Here is a 22,528-nt window from a genome sequence, read left to right as displayed (position 1 = left end):
GGTATCTGGTGACTATAAGGGTTCTCATTCTGTGTCCTTGCCTCTGCTGCATGCTTCTTCCCCGTTACAGCGATGGGAAACTCAAAGAAGCCGACCAGATATTGGCCATTAATGGCCAGCCTCTGGACAAGACAGTGACCCACCAGCAGGCTATAGGCATCCTGCAGAGTGCTTCAGACAGGGTGCAGCTCACAGTGGCCAGAGGGCCAATACCTCAGCTGGCCAGTCCTGCAGTGTCCCGCACGCCCTCTGCTGCCAGCACATTATCAGCCAACTCCAGCGCGGTAATGAGTACACTGACACACCAGTGGGGCCTCTGCAAGGAGCGTGTTGTGATCTGACACAGTTTCCATGTGGGGACTTAAGAAACTACATGCACTTTGCTCTTTGCTCTGCAATCCCCATCCAGCACCACGACACAGAAAACAAACATACCTGTTAAGTGATGTACATTTTTCCTAATAAGACACTGGGTAACATTGTGTTTCACTTCTGTTACTGTCTCAGTGGCAACATGTGGAGACGATTGAGCTTGTCAACGATGGCACCGGTCTTGGCTTTGGTATTGTTGGAGGAAAAACCACCGGGGTTATAGTCAAAACTATACTTCCTGGAGGCATTGCTGATCAGGTGACTCTTTAGCTGTGTCTGTCACTTCTTTAGGACATGTCTTTTTTCATCGCTCACAGCCAATGACACTTTCAGTGTTCTAGACAGATGACTCCTGTCAGTTATGTGTAATGAGTAATTGCAGGAAAGCACAGAATTACCTGTCACTTAGGAGTGACAATGCCATAATGAGCGCAGAGTTAATATAGAAATCATTTCTTGCCACAGGATGGCCGCCTGCGCAGCGGGGACCACATCCTGAGAATCGGAGACACCGACCTGCTCGGCATGGGCAGCGACCAGGTGGCCCAGGTCCTGAGGCAGTGCGGGAACAGGGTGAAGCTGGTTGTTACCAGAGGTCCTTTGGAAGAGACTCCCTCTGCTTCTGTCATGCCTGTGGTGCTCCCCACTGTCAGCGAACAGCAGGTAAGGGCATCTGTTCCTCTGTAAACCCAAATACCTCTTTTAAATTTTTTTTTACATCACAGAGACGCGTGTCTCATTCAAATTGATTTTATGACTCGCACTATCCTCGCAATAAAGCGTTTTCTGGAGAACCCGTCATCCTGATGGTAATTGCCTGCCATGCAAGACACACCATACACAGTTATATATATAAAAAACTTCACACATAAACTTCAGGTCCTTCATATCCAGTTTTATCTTTTCTTCCTGCTTGACAAGCCAGTACAAATGCAATTAAAGAAAATTGCAGGTTGCATCACCTGTGACTCACACTTTGCTTTACGTTCCCAGAAAAAGAAGGAAAAAAAAAAGCTCAGAGCCTCCTACAAACAGCAATTTCATGGCCATTTTCAGCACTCGCTTCTATTTTGACTTGATTGAATTATTAGTGACTCACAATGTGAATGACAAACATCATATCCCTGTGATCACACACAGTAACTGTGAGTCTTATTTTTGGCTGACAGGTACTGAGCGCTCATTAATCAAAGTTAAACAATGTATTTTGATGTGCCGCAATTTTCCTTTCTTCTGTTCCAAAGTAAAACATCGCTTTCATTTGGTTTCTGCTGTGATGCTGACTCATTTCTCTGCGTCTACACGCAGGGCTACGAGGAAGAGGATGCTGAGGCATTTGATGTGAGCCTTACTAAGAACACCCAAGGACTCGGGATCACTATTGCTGGTTATGTTGGAGATAAGAATTCAGGTGAAAAACTGATTTTTTTAAAATAATATGGAGATTTTATATTTCTATTATATATGCCAGTTTTTAAATTGTGTTGATAGGCCACGTAAAACCAGAGTAGAAACCAGGTAGAAACAGGAGCAGTGATACGCCTGCTGCTGTCAGGCCTGCAGGTATCAGGCTGTGACGTTCTCCTTTATAGTGGAGTGGTACAAATAATTTGTGTGGCATCTTATTGAATGCCGAACACCTGATCGTTCTGTAAATAGTTTGAAATTTCTGATTATATTCAGGGATCTGTAATTTGTAAAGTTAGTAAAAAGTGCCCTCCGTTTATTGAAACACAAATTGAAACACATTTAATGTCTTCACCCATTTATGTGTCTCAACTGTTCTGATTCCTCAGAGCCCTCTGGTATCTTTGTTAAGAGCATAACAAAAGACAGCACTGTAGACCAAGATGGCCGTATTCACATTGGAGACCAGATTATAGCAGTAAGTACACTAATTATGCTCTTTTGGTTACGGCTGGCTTCTGTTTTCAGCAGAACGAGATCAAACATGCAGCAAATGTTTCATATTATCATTGATTGTGATCAAATTTACACATTTAGGCAATGGAGGGAAATTATGAGATGCATGAATTTGAATAATTCCCAATTATGCTTTTTATTTGTTCTTCTTGCGACTCTGAATATAAAAGAGTTTTGAAACAGGACACCGAGCAGTTAAGTCTGTAATTTCATTACTGTAGGTCATTAACAGTGAAGCCATGAGTGGATGTTTTTACATGTTTTCTTGAAGAAGTTCTGACTTACTTGTGTGCTGGTGTGTGAGGATGGACTTGCTTTGGGAGTTCACCTAAACGCTCGTGATTGTGAGGGATTTAAAACTATCTACTTCCTACCTGCCCTGAATGACCTAAATGAATGAAGTCGTGGATTAGACGACACTCGGGTGCAGAAATCAGTCTTTAGTTAATGCCATTGCAGTTCATCTCTTTCCAGCAAGAACATAGATGGCGCTTCAGCACACTCATATTGTGCAAGCAAGCCGTTCTGCCTCTCCTTTAATCCACCGGCTCACGAGAGATCGCCCTCTGCAGGTCGACGGCGTGAACATCCAGGAATACACCAATCAACAGGCAGTTGAAGTGCTGAGACACACGGGCCAGACGGTCCACCTTAAGCTGATCCGGCGGGGCTTCAGGCCCGATGAGATCCCCCCTGTCACAGCCCCCGTTGTCACCGTCCTCCCCCCTTCCACCACCATCCCCACAACCACCACCGTCATGAAGGAGCTGGAGCTGGAGAGAAAGAAAGCTGAGGAGGCTGCTGAAGGTAGGATGGATTAAGTGAGAGAAATTTAATGAGGATAGATTAAAAAAAAAAATCCCTTACTTCTCATCATCCTGTCAAAAAAGGTGTCATTTGATGTGTAAATTTGGCTCAGACAGGAGTTTCATGATGCAGTGAGGAGTCATTTCCATGTGACTCCAAAAGGAAATTTCAGACACTTTTATGGTGTTGTAAACAGATGCAAACAGAACTTACTCCTGCCACACACAAATGTTGTTGGCTGGAGTTATGGCCTAAAACAACATCATATGCATAGAGTGAGGAAGCTGAAGCCTGAACACAGGATCATTCAGTTGCAGAGAAATCGACTTTTTCATATTGCGAGTAACCATTTTACACCAATTCCTAATATTGAAAAATAATTGCTTATTGCAGGTTAAAAGGTTCCTCCTCATAATAGCAGCAGAATACTCCCACGTTACAGCCCCGTCGCTCCTAATTAGAGGTTGAAATATGCTAATTAACGCTGCTGACAAATGCCAAGAGGACAAAAACTATTTTCTCAGATATGGCAATATAGTTAAGTGTACGGAATCCAAAACTTAGCATCATGTTGGTTGAGAGTTGAAGTAGATCAACTTTCAGAATAGTAAAATAGTGCACAATGCATAACATCCCAACCAAGGAGAAACCTGCATTTATCTTCGTTCTTGTGTGTTTTTCTAATACCTTTGCATTTATGTAATATTGGCATTAAATAAGCAGAAACTTATTTAATGCCAGGACCTCTGGGCTGTTGCAGAAGAAAGTCAAGCAACTTGCACAAGTTGTTTAGTGTCGGCAGTAATAGATGGAGACTGAAAGTGATTATTTTTAGCACTAGGAAGTTGAAACATGAAGAAAACCAGAAAGGGAAGAAGGGTAGAGTAGTTTTTGGCTGCTTTGAAAACTCTGAGTATAGGAGAAACAGGAGTGTGTGTGTGTATGTGCACAGTGTGCTTTTTGCTCAATCATTAAATGAATGAAACAACAGAAAGAAATCGAACCATTAACTTAAACTGTTGTCACATCCTTCCATAACAATCTGCTGAGTCGTATTTGTATGCTGGAACTTAAAAGACTTTAATATAAAATTCACTTCATGGCAAGTATTCATTTCATGGGTGACCAGTTCTGTGCCTTGCGGAACCCCAAAGACAAAAATGAGTCCCAGGCTCATTAAACGTGTATTAAAAGTCCTGGTATTTTTATGGATTAGCAAACATTAGCAAAGGCGCTTTATGTGTTTTTGATATAAAGGGAAAAGAGAGAAGGTCCTCTTTCAAAGCAAGAGTGATTAGGCACTAACAGATTCTGTGTCAGTGTTGAGGGTTTTTTGTGCTGTGCGTGTGCTGCTGGTGGAAGGTCGATGGCTCCTTTGTGCGTCTCACTGTCCGTTGTGTGTTTACCGTCTCCACAGATGAAAAGCAGCTCCACACAAAGAGTGAAGGATCTGATGTCAGCCCTGCCACGGATCAGCTAACAGAAGACAAACATGGTAGGAGGCTGAGATGCTTTTTCCGTGTGCTTTAGCAGTGATATTGGGCCCAAATCTGACAGATAAGGGCTTCTATTGACAGGACCGCACCGACTAGCAGCACACAATGTGAGGACATGCTGAGACGGCTGCTGTTGCTAGGTTCAGACATTTAAATGGTAGCAGATAAGGGTTTATTTGATCTTCCACGACACATTTTCAAGTACTTTGCTTATACTTGGAAGTTTATGGTGCAGTGCCACCTGTGAATGGCTTATGACAACACCGTCTTAATTTTTGTGTGTTATTGCATAACATATTGTGTTTTTGAAGAACCGAGCTTAACACCTTTTGAAGAGGAGGAGTTAATGAAGAAGTGGCAGGAAATTCTGGGCCCAAGTAATGAAGTTGTGGTAAGTTTACTGTTTAGATTCATAGCAGATATTGTAAAAAATAACAGTGACCTGGGTCATCAAACAAAAGGGTCTGAATCATTGACAGACTTCACATAAAGAGATGTGATTTACTGTTACCCTGACAGGTGGCTCAGGTGGAGAAGTTTACCGAGAACAGCGGTCTGGGCATCAGTCTAGAAGCCAACAGCGGACATCATTACATCCGATCTGTCCTTCCTGAGGGACCGGTCGGTCGCTGTGGCAAGCTGTTCAGTGGAGATGAGCTTCTTGAGGTATAATACTCGAAAATTACATTTGTTATTAGTATTTACAGAAGGTTGGTTGGTTGGTTCATGGAGCTCAGTTTTAGTGCAGTACATATTGTCATACAGCAACTCTGGAAGTACTTACATTGATTATAATGGTCTTTGTGGTGTTTCCTTTGTAGTTATAACACAGTGCCTGACAACTGCTGTATATGCCAATAAGGCATGTATGGGCTTCACTTATTAGGAATGATTCCTACCTAAAAATTCACCAACAGAGGATAAGCTTCTGATACAACTTCACCTAATTCAAGGATGCTTGGGGAAGAGGGTGAAGTCTGAGGAGGTTACGCTCCATATATTTCCCCAAATATAGTTCCCCCAAAGAAAGTAATAAAAATCACTCCACATAGAGCTGAAAGCTGGATTAATCAGTGGTGTATCAGCTGTTTAAGTATGTTTCCAAATGAGTTATTTGGAGTTATGGTAAATAAATTCCTGGTTTTACATTTGTTTTTGCTACTTTTAGGTCTTTGTTTTGTATTCATGGCTTGCCTTTTAGCTGTTCCGGTTTATTCTCACCACTCTCATTTCCATCTCTGGCAGGAGGCCGTTTCAGTACAAAGGTCTAAAAACCTCCTGTTTTCTGCAAGAGTGGCGCCAACCTGCAGATTAATGCTAATGTTGCTATGTTGCTCCCTTTCTGCTGGGCAACTGTTGCCACAATAACTTAAGTCAGTGGTTTGCAAACTGTGCAGCGTAGTAGGCTACTGGGAAAATATGGGGTGAATCAATGTTAAATGAATCTGATTTAGCTGGAGAAAATAAACAGGGATTTGCTACTGCAGCTGTGTTAAGCTTTTTTAAAATGAACTGGATTCTTTCGTATGGTTAATGATCCCTTCTCTCTTTTTGAGGAGGGTTGAGGTGCCAAAATAAGTTTGAGAACTGCAAACGTAGGTTGAAAAGGTGTCAGTACTGAGTTTACAACTTTTTCCACTTCCCACACATAAATAAAATAAATAAGTAAATAAATAAATATAAGAAGTGCTTCTTGGGATTACTAAAATTATTCTTTGGCATTTTGCCTTTTTTTTTAGGAGGAATAGTAAGAAAATGTCCACAAAGATCTGCAGCAGAGATCCGTTTAGCTAAGGCTCAGCTGCTGAGAGGCACTTTATCCCACGTGACATGTACTGTAACCACTTGGTCCTGATTTTAAATTCATATTATGATTAGTTTTAAGTTTTAACCTTTTCTTTCTTAGGTCAATGGCATTTCCTTGATTGGTGAGAGCCACAAAGAAGTAGTGAGAATCTTGAAGGAGCTTCCGCTCCACGTGTACGTGACATGCTGCAGGCCGGCCCCCGACCTTCAGCCTGAGGTGGATGCTGAGCAGAGAGAATCAGAGGCTTTGTCCACAACATCGAAATTGAAGGTACCTGCACTCATGATGCTGCAGTCCGTTTAATACTTAATACTACAAAAAACATCCAAGTAAAAGGGTACAAACTTGCAGTCTGCACTTACAGGACACTTTATTAGGTACACCTAGCTAGTACTGGGTTGGACCTCCTTTTACCTGCAGAGCTGCTTTATTTCTTCATGGCACAGATTCAACAAGGTTCTGATGCTCTGTTTGAACAGCACATCGTGTTGACCCTGTCCACATACCTAAATGCATTGAGTTTCTGCCATGTGATTGGCTGGTTAGATATCTGTGTTAACACTCAGATAATCAGTTGTCCGGTGTATATTACTAAGAAAGTACTGTTGCAGACGATGCATATGCAGGCCTCCTTTTGAAAGCATTACCACATCATAGAATATGTTTTCCTGCCTGTGCATATAAAGCAATTTGAGAATGATGCTCTTTAAGTCTACCATCTCTGTTCTAACCCATCAACCATTATTAGCTTGCTGTCAATTGCTCTATCGGGTTTCCACACTGCCATCCATGATGGATTAAGACTTAGTGATAAGCAGGGAAGGCTGAGTGTTTATTAAGACCAATTCTAGCAATATCTCAGCAGTAGCCAGAAACATTTGCTAGAGATATGAGACATCAAAAGCCGCTTTCCTTTGGGTAAGGGGGTTTTCATCTCTCTCGCCTTATCTGTGATAATGTACTAAGGCCCGAGCATCCCAAAGATATTTCCCTTTCATCTGCTGCCAGAAACCTGAGCCAGAAACAGAACTAGAGGGGAGCAGCCTATGGGTTGAGAGTCAAAGCGACGAAGGCATGGGGTTACATAGTGATTTTGGGTTTTTCCTTTCTGTGCAGAATCAAATAGACCTCAGCGGTGTAGTGGTTGCTGAACACCCAGAGGTGAATACAATAGCGGCGACACAGGGCAACGTGAGCGAGGAGGCGATAGGATCCCCTTTGGCTATGTGGGAGTTGGAGATCCAGAATATCGAGCTCGAAAAAGGAGAAGGGGGATTGGGATTCAGCATTTTGGATTACCAGGTGGGATTATGTTCTAGGGTTTAATGGAAATGTAACAAATATCAATATTCAGGTAACAGATCCTTTTTTAACATGTTTAGATGATGAGTTTTTTTCTTTAGTTTTTTAAACGTGTCTACATTGTGCGTATTTCTGTATTATAGGATATTTAAACGTGGCCATATTCACAATATGGGCTACTTTTATTAGATGGAAAAAGCTCGGTGGTGTGTGTGTGTGTCTGAGTGTGTATTCATATCTTTGTGGAGGCCAAAAATTGGAAGTTTATTTGTGGGGACCAGGATTATGGTCGCCTCAAGTTTGAAGGCATTTTTGAGACTCAAAATGTGGTTTCAGTGACAATATGTTAGGTTTAGGCTAAGGGTTAGGCATTCATTTTTCATGGTTAGGGTTGGGGTAAGGGGCTAGAGAAAGCATTATGTCAATTAGATGTCCCCACAAGAAATGAATACCCCACGTGTGTGTGTGGGAGTGGTTAAGAAAATGACCTGAATTCGATGTGATCTCCATATGAGGCTGTGATAATTTACTCATTGACTTGTGCTGGCTTAACATCACCACAGGACCCACTGGACCCGGCCAAAACAGTGATTGTGATTCGCTCTCTGGTTCCCAATGGTGTCGCAGAGAAGGATGGGAGGCTGTTGCCAGGAGACCGACTCATGTACGTTAACAGCAGCAACCTGGAGAACGCCAGCCTGGAGGATGCCGTCCAGGCCCTTAAGGGGGCCAAGCTCGGCAAGGTCCAGATCGGAGTCGCCAAACCACTGCCTGTAAGAATTGTTATTAGAAAGCATTTGCTTTTCCCCCCTCTACTTTAAATCGCTTTGAAAATCAAAGTTCAAATGTGTTTTGCGTGATTGTAGTATTAAGTGTACGTGTACCTGTCAGAGTTACTGAGATTTACTCTGTGCTTTTGTGAATTTTCTGCAGTATTTGTCAGGGATCTGTCCCTCTACGTATGCAGGGTTTTAAATCCAGCAGTCCATATATCACACAAGTTAGTCTCCAGTCATGACAGCTCAGCTTACAAGGGCTTGAATTTTTCATGCAGGAAACAGTGTGGAGGTAGGCTGCATGGTTTAGCATTCCACCCACTATTCTTTCAGGGGAGGTGACCAGCCTAAAATGCCCTGGACCCTTTGTTTTATATTATTATGTTATCGAATTCTCCAGTAGCACATCCCCTCTTGTACATTTAAACATACAAGGGCACCTGTCAAGATATTAGGTCCGTCCAACGGCATATTCATTGCTCCAGGCAGCTGTGCTCCTTGTACAGGATGTTTCTCTCCCTGCAAAAACAGCTTGCATTCTTTCAGCTGTAGAGCCGCAGTTCTCTTGTATTGAATCTGTCGTTGGATTACTCAGCGAGACCTCTGGGCTGCCAGGGTTAGCTGGATTACAGAGCTGCTGGAAGCCTCTGTGGAGTTATCCTGCTCTGCTGCAGGACGTGGAATGGACTTCTGAGAAGTATTTTGTTGTGTTGCCTCTCAAAATTGAGTCTTACTAGTGTAATCCTGCAATATGCCATCTTGGTTTTCATACATTTCTAGGGTGCACGCTACTCACAGTAAATTGCAAAAGTTCTTTTGCTTTCCATAGAATGCATGTAAAAAACATGAAATTCAGAACGTCGAGATGATTGAACTCTATAGTTAAATAACAGCATCCTCAAAAATGTAACATCGCTTTCCATCATCATTCCATGTTAATTTATTTGCTCTAGGTTTTGGTTAATGTAGTGTAATTTGGTTAATGTAGTGTAATTCCATAAAGCCGGGGACACTGAAAGAATTTCTCCACTTTCTTAGGGAATATGTGGATATTCCCACTCTCCACACCCATATGGTGAGCAGGAAATAACTTCATCACCCACCATCCAATCATTTGACTTCAACAGTATTTTGGTTGAAGAAGGAGAGGAAGAAGGACTGACTGAGGGCATCCTTTACCGAGCAGAGCCTGCATTGGTTAGTTAGCTTCTGGGAAAACTGAAAAAAATCAATCAATCAATCACAGCTCATGAAAAGGGAAACACAACTTATACTTTTGCTTCCTTCTCGTAATTTTGAAGCGTACCATGCTTGTAATCATGCAACAGTTAGCTTATATGAATGGTATTCTAATAAATACACGCAGTCGATTGAGGGTTTTATTGTTAAGGCTTCATTAGCTGTAGCTACATCAATTCTGATTGACTTGCATTACATTCCTACAATAGCATGATTAGTGATTCTTCCTAAGTGTCCCAGCTATTTGTATTTTGATCCATTACGGCAGATTGATACCAGTGATGCAGACCTGCCTGATGAAAAGATGTTAGGTCATTCTTACTCCGGGATCGAGGACGACACTTTCCAAGCTTCCATGATCGCTCTCCATGGTAGCACCTGTAGCACAGACCTGGATTACCTACACTCATCCACACCTAAGGTAAGGACCTTTATTTATAAAATGTAACTGAAATGAGAAGCACAGCTTGATATTGTTTTCCTCATTTCATTAAATGTTACCGCACCATCTCGTGCCCTTTGTCACAATGAGCTTTACAGCATGTAGTCATTATTCTTTGGGGTTTTTTGCTATGGAGGGCCAAAATGTCATGAGACATGTTTTCTGTTCTTTGTTAGGGCAGTAACTACATTACTGAACTCGGTGTTATATCCACAGCCCCAAGAACTGAAACTCTCCAAATGGATATTAAATTATAAGGAAAATAACCCCGCAAAAAAAGAGTAAGGAGCAGACAAACTATTTTCCTAAGGGTATCTGTGTGTTTCCAGTTTTCCCAAAGGCCACAGCCGACCTTATTTGTAGGGCCTCGCTGCGTAATTTATCGTATAATAGGGCGGCCCAGAGGGACGAACGTGGGGCAGGACGACTCGTGGCAATTTATAGTACTGGGGGATTTCACAAAATACATTTCAGCTGTTTGTACCAAGCCCGACAGCTCAGCCTCAGCGTGATCATGTGCTCCAGAGGAAAGCAACAAGTCTCTTGATAAATTTACATCAGTGACCGTAAGAAATGCACCAGCTTTTCCGGACTGTGAGGCTGGATGTTTTTTTTAACCTTTCACTCCGTGCCTGTTTCCTGAACAACAATGTAAAGTTCACCACATTGTAACTCGCCTCAAGAATGTCTCTGCCTTTAAGTTAGTGAGTTCTCTGTTTACCTGACTATCAGCTTGTTCGTTTGGATGGGGAATGATTTGTAACTTTAATTAGAAAATTGGGACATTCTGCATTCATTTTCTTCAGCATATATCTTATCTCTTTGGCACGTGTTGGTTACAAGTAACGCGTTACTGTAATCTGATTACTTTTTTCAAGTAACGAGTAAAGTAAGGGATTACTATTGCAAAAACGGTAATTAGATTACAGTTACTTTCCCGTAGGAACGCTGCGTTACTGCGTTACTAAAACCGTGATTTTTTGCGAGAATGTCTCACGACAGTGACGTAAGCGAGTGCGACGTTCGTGACAACAGCTGTGTGCAGATCAACAGTGGATCACATATCGATTGTGGGAGAGAGTATGAGCGTGCAGCGTTTAAAGCGTGGAAGTACTGACCTTACTTTGAGTTTGATTCCATAAAAAGTGACAAAAACATTAGCGTCCATCTTGCGTGGGAAGAAAACTTCTTTTTACAGCGAAAACAACCCCTAAACTTCCAAGCAAGCACCGAGTGCGCTACGACATAATGGGAAACTCACAGAGAAACTCGCGGATTCTTCCACTGACCGCGGCACACCTGCACCAGTGTAAACCTCCGCCTACCGCAGTCCTGCTTTACAGGTGAAAATAGAGCAACAGGACCGCTGAGTCTTTGACTTTATTTATTTTCTGCTGTGTTTTACTTGCATCTATTTGAAAGAGTGAGTGCAAACACAAAAAATATTTTATTTTATGTGCTGGAATGTGCAGAAAATAGGTTTCAATGTTAAACTAATTTATTCAAGTCAGAATGTTGCATATAATTAAATTTTTGCTTGAGGCATAAAGTTAAAAGATTAAAACTAATAAAACAAGTTAAAAAAAGAGACTTTTCCATTTGATTACATTTTGTATGATGGATTATGTAGAAAAAGTAGAATTGGGCTGAAAGATCTATCGCTTTATCACCTCTTCAGGTTGTAAATCGTGTTTTTAAAAAGTAACTAAGTAATTAATTACTTTTGAAAATAAGTAATCAGTAAAGTAATGGGATTACTTTTTTGGGGAAGTGATCAGTAATTAGTTACTGATTACTTTTTTCAAGTAACTTGACCAACACTGTTAACGACATCAGGTGAACTAGAGGGGCAACGATGAGACAACCTCCACAACAGGAATGCTTTTGCATTTGATTAGGGTCAGTGTCACAAGAGCTAGCATGAGGCAATACCTGGACCCTACAGAGGTTGCACAGGTAGTTCAACTCATCCAGGGTGGCACATCAATATGTGCCACTGTCTCCCAGCACAGAGCATGGAGTAGATTTCAGGAGACAGGTAGTTTCTCTAGGAGAGAATTGATACCATTGATTGCTCCCCATGCTTGCCCGACCTAAATCAAAAGAACACCTCTGGGACATTATGTTTCTGCCCATCCAGCAGAAACATAATGGTTGCAGGTTGCATCTCAGGAGCTTGTCCAGGAGCTCAGTGATGCCCTGGTCCAGACCTGGAACCATCCATCGTCTCATTTGGAGCCATACAAGCACATGAGGGTCATACAAACGTCTGAGTACCATTTGGAGTTGGAGTGCAATGAAATTTCAGCCAAATGGACTCGCCTGCCGCATCATTATTTGACGTTGATTTTCAGAGTCTCTTTGATTTCTTCCCTCTGTAGTTGATCATTTTCATTTCCATCAAACGAGGTGGAATCCTTTCATCCCTAACACATTATCCAGTCCAAATCAGTGTAGCTATCCAGCAGGTTTCCCCACATAGATCTCATGTGTTTTCAAAGTGTTCCTGTGCATTTTTTGAGCAGTATATTTATAAATTTGAAACAGTTTGGTCCTGTCTATTCTGACTGAGGTGTGTATATAGTGATTCTTACTGAACTATTAGTTTGTAGTACTGCTTTGCATGCCAAAAAATTACTTATTTAATATTTTGTACATCCATGAGGGGGTTCTGACCTCAAGCTTTGAAACAACTGGTGTAATAAATGACCCCTAATAATAACAACAGTTTAATCCCTAACTTTGGAAGCTGCCTTTAGTAAAACCATCTCACTTTCCTCCATTTGTCAAAGCCCAGTTCAGTGCTGTCTTATTTCAAATTACACTTCATATTTCCTGTTTTAAGTACATATCTATATACTGAGACTCTCATGTTTTATATATTTGCACATTTGCATTTTTTTTAACTTCTGTTCAGACTCCCAGAAGGATTTTTTGCTGAGAACCATTACTATTCAGCCTGGTTCTAATAAAGTCTTAAACGCTGTTATAATAAAACTGCATAATGCACTCGGCTCTCAAGATCTTCAGTAATTTATGCCACTTTCTACTGGCCTCCGATGGCTTTTCTGTGGCTCATTACAAGGAGGGCACGGCAGCGATGGAGGGAGATGAATTGTCCCTGTTGGGCAGTTGTCTAACTAACAGAGTGGGAATGTTCACTCAATCTGCTCTACTTTGTTTTACTCCAGCTTACAGCCCGACTGAACTTGCTGGAGGAGCATCCCTGCTTTGCAGACAATAGTCAAGTCTTCTCTCCGGAGGAGTCGGCCTCTTACGCTCCTCCGAGTCTGACCAGCCACATCCCGGCTTTTAATGCTATTCTGAGCAGCTCCGACCAGTACCTGGGACAGCTCCCGAGCAAAGAAGACCCAGAGGACGGCACAAATTCATACAGCCCGTTTGCTGAAATTGGGAGCAGATCGAATGTGCTGGAGGAACCTGTGGAGAGCCTTAACTATCAGAAGGAGCCTGCTATCTCTTTCGGAGAGATTGTAGACATAAGAGTTTTGATGAAGGTAAGAATTTAACAAGTCTAAATTTTTGCTCGCGATAAGATCAGGAGATAAGATTAAAATGGATATTCTATGCTGTGCACATGTGACAAGGTGCGTTATAACAGCGAGGAAATAATCCTCCATCATTTCTTTTTTAAAGTCTCTCCACTCAGAGGCTGCCTTCAAACGCGAGATAAAAAAGGTTCTAAGCTGATTTGTTTAAAATGATTTTCACAGTCAAATCGCTGCCTTTTTCTCCAGAGACCCTGCTTTGTTTTGGAATCCGGCCTTATTAATATATTTATTTACTGTCATGACTAAGTGTGCTGAATTATCACCTTAAAGGACGAGGAGGCTGGTGCGAAAGAATCTGCAGAAGACGGAGACAAAGCAACGTTGACCTCAGGGAGCAATTTTGAAAGGACTATCACAGTCGTCAAGGGCAACTCCAGCCTGGGTTTGTGCTCATTTCTTTACAATCGTTAATTTGTTCTTTTTATTTGTTTTCTTCTCATTTTCCACAGAAGTGTTAATGAGGTTTCAGGATTGAAAGGTGCATTTGGCCTTTACTTTTATCTCCTGTTTTCTAAATCCAGTTTTATGGAAAAATGATAGAAGCAATTTTTGACTGTTTTCCACTCAGAAAGTCTAATCCCATCGCCATACTCATTATTTGCATTTCAAAACCTGCCCAAGGGGCTGCTACTGGCTCCAAGAATATTAAGTATGAACTTCTAAAACAAATAGGTGTTATGAAGTTACAGTTTAAAATCTTCAATTCCTCAGTGAAAATCGTCTCTTATTTTGCTCGTTTGTGCTCTTTCAAGGTTTTTATTGGGTGGAGAATATTCGGCATATTTTGCTCTCAATTTGCAGCTTACTTAGACCGAATTCATTCTTAAATAGAGCACACTAATCGTATTTTTAAACAGTTTGTAAATGAACTCTCACACATCAAGCTGTTGCAAAAGGGAGTTTAAAATGTAGTCGAAGGCTTTAGCCGGAGTGTCTCCCATCTGGATAAAAAGAATGATGGACAGTATGTGCAGATGAAGACGAGCCTCCAGAGATATTATGTCACACTCCATTGAGACAGATGTGAAAATTAAATTTATCAACATGTTGACAGTTTCTAGAATGAATGGATTTTCTTGTAGAAGAGAATCAAAAATATAGTCTAACTGTGTTCCTGAGGTAACTAAATGTTGGGATATTTTCTCTCACTGATGTTTTACAGAGCCAAGAGTAGGCACAGTATAAAAACACAAAGTGTAAAAATGGCTCAGAGTGTGCCAAGAAAATATCCCCACACCATTAAACCACAAAAAAGGCCGATACAAGGCAACATGCATCCATGCTTTCGTGTTCTTTATACTAAACTGTGACCCTACCATCCGAATGAGACTCCTTGGTGAGCTGGCGTGAACTGTAGCCTCCGTTTCCTTTTGTTAGCTAACAGGAGTGGCAGCTAATGGTGTGGTCTTCTGCCTCAAGGTCCGATGTGCTGTTGGTCTTGGTTATGATGAGTGGTAGTTTGAGTTACTGTTGCCTTTAGCTCAAAGCCATCTGGCCATTCTCCTCTGACCTCTGACATCAACAAGGCGTTTTCTTTGGATATTTTCCCTTGTTAAAGCTAGTTGTGTGGGAAAATTCCAGCAGATCAACAGTTTCTGAAATACTCAAGTCACTTAAATCACTTAAATCAAACAGTTGCTCATCTTCTTCAAAGGGATGACAGTGAGCGCCTTGAAAGACGGTTTGGGGATGTTGATCCGCAGCATAATCCACGGAGGATCCATTAGCCGGGATGGACGTCTCGGGGTTGGCGATCTCATCCTGGCTATCAACGGAGAGCCCACTGCCAACCTGACCAACGCCCAGGCCCGCGCCATGCTCAGGAGGCACTCTCTCATTGGGCCAGATATGGGGTAAAGGCTATAATCTATATACACGTTTATGCGAAACAATAGCATGCATTATGATTTCAATGAGACCATTATTGTGGCCAAAAATAACAGATTGCGGTTTGCAGTAATTCATTTGACTTAAATGTGAAGCTTATGCCTGTATCATTTTAAATTCAAGCGGTTAGTTTTCATTTAGCCCATATGCACATAATTAGTAATGTCTGGCATTACCGAGTGCATGAAATGATTATTAGCTCCTCTCAGCTATTTCTATGTAAGCCGCGTGGTAGAGTCCGTTTAAATGAGCCTATAAATGCAGAATACAGCAGGCTCAGTAGTTACTGACAGATTATTTTTTTAAAGAAATGAGCACTACTAAAGTTACACTGTTGGCCTGAAACCCTGCCCTGTGAAGGACTTGCCTTACAGGTAAATCGAATGTTGTATTTGACAAGTTCTGCTTGCTGAACTAAACTTGGCAGTTTGTTAGCTGCGGTGCATAAAAAAGCCAACTCTTCACATTCTAGATCTGCTTGTGCACCCGAGGACGATCTGTGCCCATTTTATGTGTGAGTATGACTAACTTCCATGCTGGTGGTCTTTCTGCAACAACAACAACAACAACAAACTCTCTTTCTTTCCATCTGCTGCCGACCTTCATGATAGTCTATTAGAGTTTTATCCAGACAGTTACTTACAGCAGAGTGCCAAAGCAACAGCGAAATATGACTATAGCTGCTAAAGATGCTGTTTTTAATGTCTGTCAGATACACCGAGTAGCATTTAAATAATAATACTGTGAAGCTGCGCACCAGCTTTAACAAATGTTTGAATTTTTATTCCTGTGACAACAGATCTGGATAAATCTTGATTGACTACCACTTTTTTTTTAGCACCTAACCTGCTGTACGTCTTCTTCTTGCTTCCATTGTGACTAACATGTTTAAACACCATAACGCACTGTTTTTCCTGTTTTTCCCTCCACTCATCATTCCTTTATAAGCTCTGCCACGTCTCTCACCGCCTGTTGTGATGTTCTTAATGAACTGACTCATCCGTTTCATTATTTCATTCATTTTCCTCTGTCTGCATGCCATGTATTTTTTTTAAAAAAACACACACAAATCAAAATCAACCCATCTGCTGAAGATCTGTTAGCTTCACTCAGATGTGCTAATGCGCCCCCGAGAATCAGCCTCACTCTGAATTGTTGTGAAACGTCAGTTTGTCAGCTTTCTTTTGTTTCATTTCCTAAAGGGAGTTTGTTTGTGTTAATAATAGAGCCATCAAATTTGTTCCACGTCGGTCACGCAGTAGGTGATGCAGGACTTCGAAAGCGTCTCAACCTCGTCACAGGGAAGTTTTTTGCAAATAGACTGAGGTCAGTTTTGCTGCAGTCTCGTTCGTGAAGTAAAATCTGATGCAGGGACAACGGCTTCTAAATGTAAATGAGCAGGTTTAAAAGTAGCTGTTTTGTTTAATGAAAAGGTGGCGGCGGGGGGTAGCTGTAAGGATTTGGTTCCAGTTTGCACTTGACTGCGTGTTCTCCTCTATTTTTGTTAAATTACTTTGTGCTTTTGCAATGAATGGGGGCATAATTGCCAATAACGGTGAGTAATAGGGTTTATAAATATGGAGGCCAGGTTGTTGTGTAGTTTGTGAATATCCACTCATTCATGTGTGTGTGTGCTTATGTTTATGTGTGTGGTGGGGGGGGTTCAGCATTACGTATGTCCCAGCTGAGTATCTGGAGGAGTACAAGGCCAGCCTGGAGCAGCCTAAAGACGACATCTTCACTGACGCAGCTCCAGTGGCAGCTCCAGCGCTGAAGTACGTCCCCCTGCCACAGTGATACTTGTTATGCAATTTGCAGGCAAACCTAAAGGTGAACAGACAAATGTTTATATGCGGAGCCTCTTTTCTATTTTTAGAGAAATTCCCAACCTCCCCGAGCGCGAAGACGGAGAAGGAGAAGAAAGCGCATCTTATAACATCTGGAACCAACCGAGGAAGTGTGTGAACACAGACACATACACATGTGTACCTGACCTTTTGATTCAATTTTGTACACGTATCAAATGTCACAAGGTTTAAAGTGAAAACTCTTGCAATCCCTTATTGGTACCTTCCTCAGAGTGGAGCTTTTCCGAGAGCCGGGCAAGTCCCTGGGGATCAGTATCGTCGGTGGCCGAGGGATGGGCAGCCGGCTGAGCTCTGGAGAGGTGATGCGGGGCATTTTTATCAAGCACATCCTGGAGGACAGTCCTGCTGGACAGAACGGGACTCTGAAGACTGGGGATCGAATTGTAGAGGTAAAGGGACTTTTTGTGTCACAGAACAATCGATGTAATTTATTCGTTTGGACTAAAGTGCTCAAATGTTTGAAATAAATGGCTAGAATTTTTTTTTTTTATGCTTCCTTCAGGTGGACGGAGTAAACCTAAGAGATGCTAGTCATGAGGAGGCAGTGGAGGCCATACGGAGGGCAGGGAACCCTGTCTCCTTCCTGGTCCAGAGTATTATCCAGAGGCCCAGGGTAAGTCTGTATATTAGCGTCTGCTTCCCAGTAACTACCTCGTAATGTAAAGGTCACAATATCCTCACTCTGCAGCTTCTTTTTTGTTACCTCGTGTAAAACTTTTGTGTTTCAGCACAGGCCGTTTAGGGCACTTTCAAAAAGCTAACAGGTACCGTATACGACCCCTTTATTGTCCTGGGTTGTCTGTACGTTGAAAGTAAATGTGAACTCTTTTATGGAGCGACAGCAAACCCTGCCTGGCATATTAAATGTATTAGCGTGTTTTAACCTTTAAGAGCAGCGCTGAAACAGTGTATCAACAACACCGTTTGTTGCTTGAAAGTGCCCTCAGGCCTTTAAAGCATGACTAAATCGTTTCCTGCTGAGGCTGCTACTGGCGTGGCTCCAGTGTCAGATCTCCCTGCTTTCATCACCTTTCACACATTAGGAGATAGTCCCTCATGCTTTCCTAAACATTCTGGTTACTCATTAAGCATACAACAAACCATAATCTTATGTAAAACAGGGGAAGGACACGAGGAGGGCAAGAATGATATTAAAGCTGCTATGATCAGTGTTTTTGGAACAATGGCATAAGGGCCATTGACCGAACCTGACTTTGCAGTTCCCCTGAGCTCTGCGTGGATTTGTAGCATCATTTGATTTATTCTTTTGGTTTTCCAAACAGTAACTGTAGTATTTTGGGTAAGAGGTTCTCGGCCTTGTTGTCTTATTATTTTTGATATGTTTTTTAGCAGTTAGCTCGACAGTACTAAAGTTATTATCTAAAAAGTTAACACTGTTTAGAATAAACCTTTTAGCTTTTAGTTGCTAAAAGCTAGCTAACTGTCATGGTTGTTAGCTAAAGAAATACTGAAATACAGTGTGCACTTGATACTAGTATGAGCTAGGCTAACAAAAACATTAGCAGGCTAATTCAGTAGCCTGCTAATATTTAATTGTTTAATGTTTAATTAGTGGCTGATTGTAACTTCAAAACAATACAATAAAAAAGAGACACGTAATTAGTTACCTTTTAACTATATGTCTTATTTGGTCAAAGTTACAGTACTGTGCAAAAGTCTTGAGCTTTTTTTATTAAAGACTTAAAAAACTGACCTTCAGAATCTTCAGACTTTTTTTACGTGTTAAGCGACTTAACTTTGACCTATGAATTATTCAAATTAAAGACAAAGTAAGTAAAGGAAAGAACTGATGTTGTATCTACACGTGACAGACAACCTAGCAAATACAAATATAAATTCTTTATACTTTACACACGTTGTTACAAGCAGTCTGTCACAAAAACATACATTTTTAACAAAAAATGCCAACGAGATATTAACTGAAAGCTTGGCATATCTCAGCGTGTTGTGCAGTTTGTCCATTTTTTAGGAAACTTGAAAAGTGAAGAACTAAAGAAATACAAGGACAAAGCTACCTGTGTCTGAAAGTGTCTGAAAGTCAGCTTTTAAGAAGTAGGAAAAAATTAGGAAAAAACCTGAGAGATGCATCTGACCATTCACTTGATCCATCTACTGTTCACTGATGCCTCATCAGAAATGGTGTCAGTAGACGGGTGGCTGTCAATAATTCAAGGGAAACTGGGAGAAAAGGCTGAGTGTAATGCCAAATTACACAATCAGTGGCAACAGCGCAAATTTGAAGTTCTCAGTACAAATCATCTTAAATAAATAAATGGAGGAGGTCAAGAGAGAAGGACAACAGTATCTACAGGCATCTGTAAAACACACAGTGGAGACTCTGTCATGGCTTCGGGATAAATTTCAGTCAGTGGTGTGGGGATCTTGACAAAACTGATGGAATTATGACCGCAGAAAAGTACCATCAGATTTTGATCCACCATGCAATGCCATCTGGAAAGCATCTGCCTGAGAACAGCTTCATTTTTCAACAAGACAATGATTCTGGACACACTGCCAACGCAGTAAAAGCATACCTGGATTTAGAAACACACAATGAAACTCTATCAGTCATGAATTGGCCTCCCCAGAGATCAGACCTCAACATTATTGAAGCAGTGTGGGATCATCTTGAAAGAGAACAGAACAAACAGGCCGAAACATCCAAAGAAGAGCTTTGAATGTAATTCCTGATGATTACTTCAGGAAATGATTCACTCTGTTTACTCATTTTCTATTTTTGCTAGCAAAATGTAGGAAACATTTACACAGTACTGTATACCAAACTAGTTCTTTAAAGTACTCAGAACAGTTTTAAGTAGTTACTACAATATGAGCTGCCTCAACCTACATCTCTGTTCCTCTACATGGCGTTCTCAGCCTGAGTCAGTTTATTGCCCAGTTTCATCGCCCGCAGTAAAGAAACTCACCACCGCTTTCACACACATGCCACCTCGCACATGTCAGGTAATCTGTCTTTCTCTTTTTGTCTCCCTCATTTTTATTGCTTAAGCTATCCATCACACTTTATCTTAGTTGCATTATCTGCACTCCCTACTCTTTCCCTTTGTCTCTCAGACTGGTGGCTGAGTCTTTCTTTTTATGTCCGTCTTTGACTTTGAAATAAACACGATGTGCGCATTAATGGAAATAAAGCAGAATTCTAAATTCCCTCCAGGAGAAAAAGAACTGAATCATTTGTTTAATGTCAGCGACCCCAAATGCTGCTTTTAACCAAGCGCTAAAATCAATGTGGCCACTATTTTAGACACATCTGTGCTGAAGGTGAGCTTTGGTGACATTTATTGCACATGCACACTAGATTCTAACCACGGGGCTTATTAAAATTTAATTGATACCTCATATAAAGATGGTCATTATCAACTCTACAATATCAGGGTTGCCAGCTTTTTGTGGGAATAGCACAGCTGGCACTTTTTATCTTTATATCAGCCGAAAAATCTTTTGTGCTGTATTGTAGGGCATACTGATAGACGAACGTCAGCCACCGCCTTTTTAGTTTTGTCTTGTTTTGAGCTCTCGAGTTAAGGATTTTGGTCCTCTTTGGCCATTTCTTTTATAAAATCGGGGTGATATGCATTTAAGAACTGAGGATATATTACCACACCCATATATCTGTGTATTTTACTCTAAATGGGCCAACATTGTGTTGTATTACGCTAGCAATTAAGTATAAACCCATCACTAAAATAGGTACTGCACTATTAAATCCAATGCACAGGGAGGTCATTTCATCATAGACTTCTAAACAACTGGACTGCTTTCGATAGCCAGAGATGTCGCCCCCTGTTGGCCATTAAAAAGAATACATTAGGCTGCCTCCATTTTTGTATACAGTCTATGCTAAAAACATATAAAACCTAGACGGAAAAAAAAGTCTGCACGTAAAAAGCCGAGGGCATATTGAAGGCATAAAAACATTTTCGTTTTAGTTTTTCATCCAGTTGCTTTTTCGTTTTCTTATTAGTTTAATTATTAAAAAGGTTGCAGCCGTGTATATATATTTTTCCTCAGAAATGGCCTTAAATATAAACTAGCCGATGAATAATTAAGTTGTCGCCATTGCTGTTAATGTGTTCAGGAACACATCCAGTGATACAAGGAGACATTATTAGCAAGGCTCATTAGTCAAACTTGCTGGAGAATCTGTTTAAATCGACCTCGTGGATGGTAATATATGTGGATTTGAGTTATGATGGGTGAAAGTCTGTATATATTTAAAAAATTAGATTTTTCCAGGGGATTTAAGTTGGCAACCCTGAAAGTATAAGAGAAAATAATAAGGGCATTAATTGTGGCTCTGCGGCTGCAGGAAGACGTTCTTCTAATTCACTCCAGAGTCACTGGGGTCAGCGCTGAGTGCGGCTAAAGTGAAATCCACGACAATAAACCGAATCATGAGATAAATACCATTTTTAATGGATGATATATCTGAGCAGTGGAGTCCGAGCAGTAGTAGCTGTTTTAAAATGCAGCCACCGAGGGCCACCTAAGAGAGCACAGTAACTACATCTGTGCTGTTTCCCTTGAAGTTTCAAATCACTCTGTTGTAAGCAGTGAATAATCTCAAGGTAGCCCGGAGGAGTCTTTGAAACATTTACGCTTTCAGAGAGCGAGAGGCTTTCTTCAGTTCCTCCACGTGAAGGAAATATCCGTCTTCGAGGAACCCGTTAGTTAAACGTTAATGATTTCAATCTCTCTCTGTCTCCTCAGCTACCTTTGATTAAATTTTGTCAGAAAGGCTCAGACATCATCTCTAATGTTTGTCAGCTTGTCGGTCTTGTGTTGCTTTTAGAAGCCACCCCTGCCCTTCCTTCAGCTAAATAGCCACAGCGGGTCGAGCCTTCGCTGCACTCGTCAAACCTCCCTGCCTCAGGTTAGAAACCTAGCCTGCGTCTGCTGTGTCTCCTCGCGTTTGTGTGGGCGTGTCTTTCGTTTGGACCTGCGTGCAACTTGATTGGACCTGTTCGACACGGATACTATTTTCCAACCTGTGCA

At 41.4% G+C, this 22,528-nt stretch overlaps 1 protein-coding gene across 4 annotated transcripts in view; it reads left to right on the top strand.

The window, feature by feature from the left end:
* The window catches only part of mpdz (multiple PDZ domain crumbs cell polarity complex component), a 67,807-nt gene that overhangs the window by 30,369 nt on the left and 14,910 nt on the right, over window positions 1–22,528 (top strand). For 3 of the 4 annotated variants that reach the window (XM_026161917.1, XM_026161919.1, XM_026161920.1), the window contains exons 6-28: window positions 71–284; window positions 508–630; window positions 838–1,035; window positions 1,681–1,783; window positions 2,169–2,257; window positions 2,868–3,102; window positions 4,520–4,597; window positions 4,910–4,989; window positions 5,118–5,264; window positions 6,505–6,675; window positions 7,522–7,707; window positions 8,271–8,480; window positions 9,522–9,680; window positions 9,991–10,143; window positions 13,356–13,682; window positions 14,007–14,118; window positions 15,391–15,589; window positions 16,096–16,137; window positions 17,291–17,398; window positions 17,500–17,580; window positions 17,703–17,880; window positions 17,994–18,104; window positions 20,390–20,476. In XM_026161917.1, the coding sequence (XP_026017702.1) occupies window positions 71–284; window positions 508–630; window positions 838–1,035; window positions 1,681–1,783; window positions 2,169–2,257; window positions 2,868–3,102; window positions 4,520–4,597; window positions 4,910–4,989; window positions 5,118–5,264; window positions 6,505–6,675; window positions 7,522–7,707; window positions 8,271–8,480; window positions 9,522–9,680; window positions 9,991–10,143; window positions 13,356–13,682; window positions 14,007–14,118; window positions 15,391–15,589; window positions 16,096–16,137; window positions 17,291–17,398; window positions 17,500–17,580; window positions 17,703–17,880; window positions 17,994–18,104; window positions 20,390–20,476 (3,391 nt within the window). The remainder of the gene's footprint in view (window positions 1–70; window positions 285–507; window positions 631–837; window positions 1,036–1,680; window positions 1,784–2,168; window positions 2,258–2,867; window positions 3,103–4,519; window positions 4,598–4,909; window positions 4,990–5,117; window positions 5,265–6,504; window positions 6,676–7,521; window positions 7,708–8,270; window positions 8,481–9,521; window positions 9,681–9,990; window positions 10,144–13,355; window positions 13,683–14,006; window positions 14,119–15,390; window positions 15,590–16,095; window positions 16,138–17,290; window positions 17,399–17,499; window positions 17,581–17,702; window positions 17,881–17,993; window positions 18,105–20,389; window positions 20,477–22,528) is intronic. The other variant, XM_026161918.1, reaches the window with a different exon arrangement.

Source organism: Astatotilapia calliptera, chromosome 3 (assembly GCF_900246225.1).
Source record: "Astatotilapia calliptera chromosome 3, fAstCal1.2, whole genome shotgun sequence".
Lineage (NCBI taxonomy): Eukaryota > Metazoa > Chordata > Actinopteri > Cichliformes > Cichlidae > Astatotilapia > Astatotilapia calliptera.
The sequence above is the reverse complement of the archived record's forward strand: the minus strand, read 5'-3'. Positions and strand labels throughout refer to the sequence as shown.